Below are 8,046 nucleotides of genomic sequence, written 5' to 3' on the forward strand. Positions count from 1 at the left end.
TATTTTTGTTAATATTTGGAACAACGAAATAATCATGTAAAAAAAAACTAGATTTTATATTTAGTATTAGATCTTGAACCAAAAAAAACAATTAGAAGAAAAAATAAAAGAAAAAGGGCAAAGAAGAGAAAAAGAGGATGAAAAGAAAAATTGCAAAAAATTAAAAGAAAGACAAACCTGAAATATTAAAAAAAAATTGACAGTTTCATAAGCTTATTTTACTATACGGACCGTAAATATTTTACTGATTTGTTATATTTAAGAAAATTAACCTATTGTTTGGTATTGATTTTTTGTTTCTAATCTTATTTTAAATGAAATATCTTGATTCCATCACTTTTGATGAACGAAACCCTTCAATAGTAAGAAGGGTCGAACTGTTGGAAGGTTGAACATTTTAATACCAAATTTGAAAGATACCCAAATAATAGGATTGATGGAAAGTCTAGCTTCTATTCGATCTCTAATTTTCAAAATATTACATTTTTAGTTTTATTTTATTTCAATTTAGTCTCTAAATCTTAAATGTGACAATTCTATTTTAATATAATCAAAGGCATTAAAAGATTGTTTAGAGCATATTTGACAACTTTGAGTCATTTGGAAGAGTTGAGTTGGTGGATAAAAAAGACCAACAATCCTATAGTTCACCAATAATTAAAGAGATCTTTTTAATCCCATTATTCACGTCAACTCACATTTTTCACTAAAATATTTACATTTCTCACATCACTTCCGTATTCGTGTCAACTCTCCCCAATTATTTACTATAATTATTTTCAACTCAACTTTTTACTTTTATAGATATCCAAACGGTTCCTTACTAAAAGAATAAAGTTAAAAGTAGAAGTTAAGAATAACTTGAGTAATCCGACAACCGATTTATACTCCTAATTAAAAATACAAATATATTGATGAAAAATCATTAAAAATAGATCATTTGATCAAAATATTTATACATTCACACAAAAATGAATTGTTATGTGTAAATATTTTGTCAATTTTTTCTATTTAAAAAAAATTCAATACAACGTATAGAAATCCACTCAAAGTACGCACTAAACTAAAAAGAATTAAAATAGTGAGATTTAGAACTTAATAGGAATTAAAATTTAAACTCAAAACCTAAAATTGAAATTCAAAGGACCAAAAAGGAATTTTACTCCAAATTAAATATAATATTTAATATTTTTTCTTATAATGCAAAACTCTCTTCCTTTTTTAATTTTCTAGTTTAAGCAATTTATTAAAGCCATGGGGGCCACTAATCAAACGTGTCAATTTTCCATTAGCTCTTACGAAGGTGGGCCCACATGGTACAAACAAAGCATAGTTTTTTTTAACCTTCATCTCTCTCTCTCGCTTCTCGCGCACACACACAGCGCTGGGTTTCCACTGCAAAGTTCTTCGTCAGAACAATCAATGGAAATTGAATTAAGGGTCCGCTGAAATTTCAATGGATAACTCTCTTACAGCCATGCCCGAGTCAAACGAGCAAGAAGGAGCTCAATCCTTTAATCAAACCTCTCCAGCAAGAAGAGCTGGCCTCTTCTATAAGCTGGTAGTGCCATCCATTCTTCAAGACAAGAAGCTGGTAATCAGTCATCGGTCGTACCGCCTCTATTTCGTTTTCTTTCTGTTCCGATTTTTCTTTTTATTTTTCTTATGGGAAAACCAAAATAAACGGAACCCAGAGTCGGTTTTGGGGATGAGAATGTACAATCATTTCCATTTCTTTGCTTACTCGTGATAAATGATTGATCAATTGTTTCTTAGCTTTATTTTCTTTTTTGCTTAAGTGGGGTGTGATACAATCGTTCATTTTAGATTGATGGTGAAGAAATTCAGGGAAAATGCCTCTTGGTGATTAGATTCTAAGCCGATTTTAGCTACAAAGTTTTTATGGTAGTTCCGTACTGTTGGATTTTTTTTTTTTTTTTTTTTTCTGTTTTTAAGATTAGAGAGATGAGAGACCTAAAGCAAAATTCTTTTTCTGCAAAGATGTGGAGGGCAACCAATTGGAAGCTGATCAATGGGTATCAATAGCCGAGAACGGGATTTGGGTTGTGAATAATTGGGTTTTATCTTTTGCAGCTTGAGTTTATTGGGGTTGATTGATCTTTACTTTTCTAATTGGCCTTGAACGATCAACTTTTTCAATTTCTATCTGTAATGATGTACTGCGAGCACCCCTGTTTTCACTTTAGGCAAATAATTTGTGTGGGCGATTGATTTAACTAAATTGAACAGGCAGTGAACATCAGTTAATAGTTAAACTGCTGGAGGATAGTGTTTTCTTTCTCTCCTTTTCATTGTGCCCTTGAAAAATTCCATTAATGGGGTTGAAATATCTGCTGTTCAATGAATTTTGGAGGCTTATGTATGGCTATGCTTACTGTTGAGTTGACTTGTTTAAGAAAGAGTGAGAAAACCATGATTCTATCTATTATCGCTTTTTGTAACTATTCACAAGTTTGACTCTGATAATGGTATTGACAGTTTTGTTAATGATAGATACTTTCATTAGAAATCCCGCAGATCGGGGTATTTTCTGTTTGCAGTATTGTTTGTTTAACAGATTAATTTTATTTATCTACAGAAAATACCAAACAAGTTTGCTAAGAAGTTTGGAGGTGATATTTTGGATCTTGTTACTCTGGTTGCTCCTAATGGTTATCGATGGGTTCTGGAATTAAAAAGACATGGCCGTAGTATGTGGTTTGAGGATGGTTGGCATGAATTTGTCAAACACCATTGCATTCAAGTTGGACAGCTCTTGGTCTTCAGATTTGAAGGAAATTCCGTTTTCAACTTTTACATGTTCAACCTAACTGCAATTCCAAATGGTCCATGCAATACTTCAAATGCTTCCATTGAACAAAACGATGGCGAACAATGCCCAGATACACTTGGAAAAGAAGCTGAATACAAGAAATTAGTTGAAATATTAGGAACTGGTTCTCCTGACCCCTCTCCACGTCCTTCTGTCAAGGACCTTGTTTGTGAGTTTCCAGATCAGCAAAAATTCAATGGAAGTTGCAATGGGACTAGCATTAAGAATTTTATGCATTGGTTCGACACAGAGAACCTGCATCCTCTAAAGGATTTTGATAATCCACTAAAGCATTTAGATAAGTTGCGCATGCAACTACTAAATTCAAATCGAGATATCGGTATACAGTTCGACGGGGATGAGCTTGCGAAAGCTAGAGAAAATCATGACTTTCAATTGAATCAATCCTCTGATGAAAGAGAGGAAGGAGCCATGAAAAAGAAGTTAAAACTTGAACCAAGTAAGTTCTAAAAATGCACAGTTTAACTAATTTGCAGATTCTGAGAAATAAATTGGTTCTTAATATCAAAATTCAATGTAGTTGACTACTACAATGACAATGAGCCAATAGACGAAAAAAAATGTGGAAACGTCCCACATAAAATTAATAGGATGGCTTTTGGAGTTGAGGAGTTCAAGTTTGGTAATCCGTTTTGCTGGATTGTTATGAGACAATCCTATATACGAAGAGGGTTCCATTTGGTAAGTTTTTTAGCTCTACACTCCATTATTTGATTCTCAACTGTATGCTGAAGTAGATAGTACAAATGAACTTTTTTTTTTTCGTTATTGACAGCATATACCATCCAAATTTGCGGAGAAGTATCTAAAAGGGGTCTGGGGCGATATCACACTTCAGGTTTCAAGTGGGAAGCAATGGCGTGTTCGATGCATTCGTGAAGGTCCTGGCACCAAGTTAACCAGGGGATGGGCTGACTTTGTCGTGGACAACGATTTGAAAGAAGAAGACGTTTGTGTCTTTGAGCTGATTAATATGAAAGATATTGTGATGCAAGTTACAGTATTCCGTGTCCATGGTGATCCAACAAAAACTTGAACCCGAGGTAATCTTTTTACTGAATTTGACGTCTATTATGTAATGTTTTCAACGTTGACTGCTCGTTTGTCTTGCATGCTTCATTAGATTATAAGTAGTACTAACTGTTAAGTTTGAGCACAAAATAGAATTGATTATGAAATAGTTAAGAAATTTGAGAACAAAATAGAAAACCATTCCTCAGAATTCTCAGCCAAATGGTTTACTTACTCTAGTATATATAGTGAACTGTTCCACTGATGATTTGATTGTGTGCCCCTTGTGTCTTGAGGAGGTGAAGTAAATGGATTTTGGGTTTACATGTAGATTCAAAGTCTCTACGGAGTCTGGCTTCCTTAAAACATTTAGAGGATCATAACTATGGAAATTAAGGGCTGTTTTTTATGTTTCTGTTTCTTGTTTTTTTAGGAAGAAAGAAGATGAAAATTTTATTTGATGCATTCTTTTAGGAGAAAAATGTATTTGATTGTCAGATTTTCATTTAGTAACCATTTTATTATTTTTTACTTTCTCAAACTTTAAAATCAAAAGCTTTACTTGGAAATTATTTTTCTAAACATAAAGTATTTTGCTTAATTGTCGAAAGAACAAAATATCTAAGTTTTTGTTCGATAACCATATGGTTTTTGACTTTTAGCTTTTGAAAATCAAGATATGAACAACTTTTCCACCCTTAAATTCCTAAATTTGTTATCTATTTTTACCAATATTTTCAAAAATCAAGTCAAGTTTTGAAAATAGCAAATTGCAAAAGCCCCATATAAGTATGGTGGTAGTTGCAATTATATCTTCTAAGTTTAATTATAAAAATTAGGTACTCAATTTTTTACGAAATTACACCTTCAAGTAATAGCTTTGGGCTTCCAAATGATAAAAATGACCCTCAAATGTGTACAATTGTTATAATGTCTACAATTATATAAGTTTGAAGGTCTATTTTTAACACTTGTACAAGTTTGATGGCTTACTTTTTATAATTTTGAGGATATAATTGCAACTACCAACATACTTCAAGAGTGGTTTTTGTAATTTGGAAAAGTAGTTTTTAAAATTTTACTTTTATTTGTGAAATTTGTTAAAGAACTCAATTTAAAGAAACATAAACATTATTGTAAGAAATTAAGTGGAAATATGTTTAATTTTAGAAACCTAAGTAATTATCGAGGCTTTTAAACTATCCCATCACGTTTAGTTTTTCAAATGCAATGCTTTTAAGTGGAGAAAAAAGAGAAAAAGATAAACAATGTTTATTCATGTCTCTTAATAATAAAAAACAACAAGCAACAAACAATAGTCCCATTCGATAACCATTTTGTTTTTTGTTTTTAGGAATTAAGCATTTTAATTTCTTACAATAATTAACATTTGTCTTAAATAAAAAAGTTGAATTCTCAGCCCAATTTAAAAAACAAAAACAAGTTATCAAAAATTGGTGAATTGGTTTTAAAAACTCTCCTACAATATAACCAACAAAACTGGATAATGGATGAAAAATAAAAATGAATTTTTATCACGAGAAACATGAAAGAGTTAGATGTCCATATATTAACCCCTTGAGAAATGAGATGGTACATGTGTATATTCTGTAACTATAGAAATTATCCTCCCTCTTGTTTCTCCATTAATCACGCATCTGAAAATCTCATATCTTAACATTCTACTGTCTGCACTTTTGCAGGAAATTGGAAAAACCCCAACTGGAACATCCAGTTTATTGTTATGCAATTATGTTGGAATTTTTCTCCAAAGACAGATGACAATGAGGTCTTGGTTTACACAACACCTTGTTGTTGCAGTTTATCCTTGTAACCTTGCCCATGTCCATTTTTCGTCTTTATCATTTACAGTTTTTTCTTCAAAGCATGAAGTTGAAGAGTGGTTGAACTTTGAAACTCCTGTGCTTAGACCTCCATTGTAAATTCTTCCCTGAACGGAAAAGTAAAAAAAGTTGGTGTTTCTTTTCTCCGTAATGTATATTGGCATGAACTTTGAACTTTTTTACTCAAAAAGTTGGAGAGACTGACTCTTCTTTTCCAAGGAAATGGATGCCACCAATGCAAGAACGAATCTGTTTCATTTCATTTGTGAACAAGTTGGGTAAACAGTTTGGACTTGGCAGGCGCCAGTAGTCAGAGTAGTTTCCCATCAAATTATGACTATTCGGTTAATGTATGTTTTTTGGTATAGTTTCCCTTTAACTAATTGATTTTAAAATGTAACATATTAATTCAATAGTTTTGAGTTTGATTTCAATCTAGTTTAGAAGTTTCAAAATGTTATAACTTTCTCGTTGAAATTTGAGTTATGTATCAATTCCATATACTTCAAAATTTATGTCTACTATTTTAATTTTCGTTAAATATTCACTTTTAGTCCTGGAGGTTAATGTCTAGTAAAATTTTATTAATCAATTATAATCTTTTTAAATTAATAGAAGATGAGTATTTTATAAAAACTTGAGGTTAACTTGTAAACCTTGAAAGCTTTTAAGGAAATATTAAGAACTATAATTGTAGCATTACATTTCAAAAATAAAATTCTCAATAATAATTACAAAAAAATTCAATAATATAGCAGGATAAAAGTAATACAATTTGGTTATAAACAAATAATAAAAGCAATCAATTCTGAGAGCAAAATACAAAAACTCCTCTTTGAAAATAAATAAATTAATTGATTTTTAGATTCTTTCGAGTGAAAAAAATGACAGTTTATAAAAACGCCTGAAAATCAATTTGTCACTTTCTAAGATTATAAAACATAACGTGTAACGCTTGTATTTATAATTTTGGCACAATTTTGTTCCAAAATAAGATAGTTTTTAAATTGGAATGTAATGTTAAATGGGTGTTTGTTTTTATTAATTTCGTCTCTTTGGTTGGAGAGAAAGCAAATAAATAAATAAATATTCTTATTTATTTATATTTTTTTAATAAAAAAATATAAAAAAAACAAATAAATCTTATTAAAAGAAGAAGAAAACTGAATAAAAGGAAAATAAACTAAAGTAAAAAGAAACGCCGTTGCCGGGGATCGAACCCGGGTCACCCGCGTGACAGGCGGGAATACTCACCACTATACTACAACGACTTGTTGAAATGAAATGAAGATTTATTTTATTTATCTAATATTTCATGAATATATGTTAGCAATAGAATGCTACATATTTCTTTTCCAATCAAATCTTTAAACGGATTGATTTTATTTTTAATATATAAAATACAAAATAGAAAATTTGTAAAAATAATAAATTTGATAAAATATTTAGAACATATAGCAAAATTTTGTTATAGTTTATAAATATTTTAATTTACATTGTTGTTTTTTTAAGAAGCCTCTACAAAATATTTGAAATAATAGGATTTTCGCTCTTAAATCCTTACTTAAGCACTTTTCTCGTCTTTTTAGTTAAGCTAATATATTTGTGATTGCATTAATATATTTTTCACAAAGGAAATATAATGTTTGAGGGTTATTTGATAGGATTTCTAAATTTTAAGAATTAGAATTGGTATTTGATGTACATGATTTAGAAGTCTTAGTTTCTAAAGCTTATATTTGAGTTATTATGGACCATCTATAGCCTATGTTGTATTGTGGATCAATTTTTATGATAAATTAAAATGTTTCATCTATCCATTTTAGAATGAATTTTATATTATATTTATATGTTTTGTATTTTCAAATCAATTTTTTTGTTTGTAATGAATGACGGTGGTTTTAGATTTATTGTGACAAACCAAACTATAATAATTTATCATATACTCATTTTCGTGGATAAAAAATCTAATTAAATGTGTCGTTTGAATGTACTAGAGAAAAAAAATAGTATTTTAAAAGTTATTTTTTATTTAGATTGTTTTAATTGAATTTTCTACAAATAAGCTGGTAAAACACCTCAATTTTCACCGGTAGATATCTCATATTGAGCGTAACAACAAAAACTCAAGGGATAAAATCTAAAATTGAATGTGACAAAAAAAATGTAGTTGGAGGGGTTTGGTCAACCTCATTCTTGGGCTTCCCTTTTTCAGTTCGACCTCCCTTTCCAAGGGCTTTTTGTAAGTTTAAATCCCAACATTATATAAACAATAAAAGCTCAAGTCTTTCAACCAAATAATTTTCACAATAATATGAATTAAAGTAATATACTTTG

General features: G+C 30.1%; 1 protein-coding gene and 1 non-coding gene across 2 annotated transcripts; one reads left to right on the forward strand and one right to left on the reverse strand.

Annotated features, from left to right (window-relative positions):
• Window positions 1-1,350: 1,350 nt before the first annotated feature.
• LOC101213202 (B3 domain-containing transcription factor VRN1) lies at window positions 1,351-5,966 on the forward strand. Its single transcript, XM_004145300.2, has 5 exons — window positions 1,351-1,594; window positions 2,600-3,293; window positions 3,375-3,535; window positions 3,630-3,897; window positions 5,569-5,966. The coding sequence occupies exons 1-4, from the start codon at window positions 1,457-1,459 to the stop codon at window positions 3,888-3,890; spliced, it is 1,254 nt and encodes a 417-aa protein (XP_004145348.1). The 5' UTR covers window positions 1,351-1,456; the 3' UTR covers window positions 3,891-3,897; window positions 5,569-5,966.
• A 942-nt stretch (window positions 5,967-6,908) lies between these two features.
• Window positions 6,909-6,980, reverse strand: TRNAD-GUC. Its single transcript has one exon. It is a non-coding gene; the product is annotated as a tRNA-Asp (tRNA).
• Between the last annotated feature and the right edge of the window lie 1,066 nt (window positions 6,981-8,046).

The sequence above is a fragment of the Cucumis sativus genome, chromosome 2 (assembly GCF_000004075.3).
Source record: "Cucumis sativus cultivar 9930 chromosome 2, Cucumber_9930_V3, whole genome shotgun sequence".
NCBI classification, from domain to species: domain Eukaryota; kingdom Viridiplantae; phylum Streptophyta; class Magnoliopsida; order Cucurbitales; family Cucurbitaceae; genus Cucumis; species Cucumis sativus.

Bases quoted from the DNA above. Each gene is read 5' to 3' on its own strand.
- LOC101213202 (XM_004145300.2), top strand. From the start codon at position 1,457: ATGGATAACTCTCTTACAGCCATGCCCGAGTCAAACGAGCAAGAAGGA. The intron at 3,294-3,374 runs GTAAGTTCTAAA...AATTCAATGTAG, and splicing joins GAAGTTAAAACTTGAACCAA to TTGACTACTACAATGACAAT. The intron at 3,536-3,629 runs GTAAGTTTTTTA...CGTTATTGACAG, and splicing joins TACGAAGAGGGTTCCATTTG to CATATACCATCCAAATTTGC.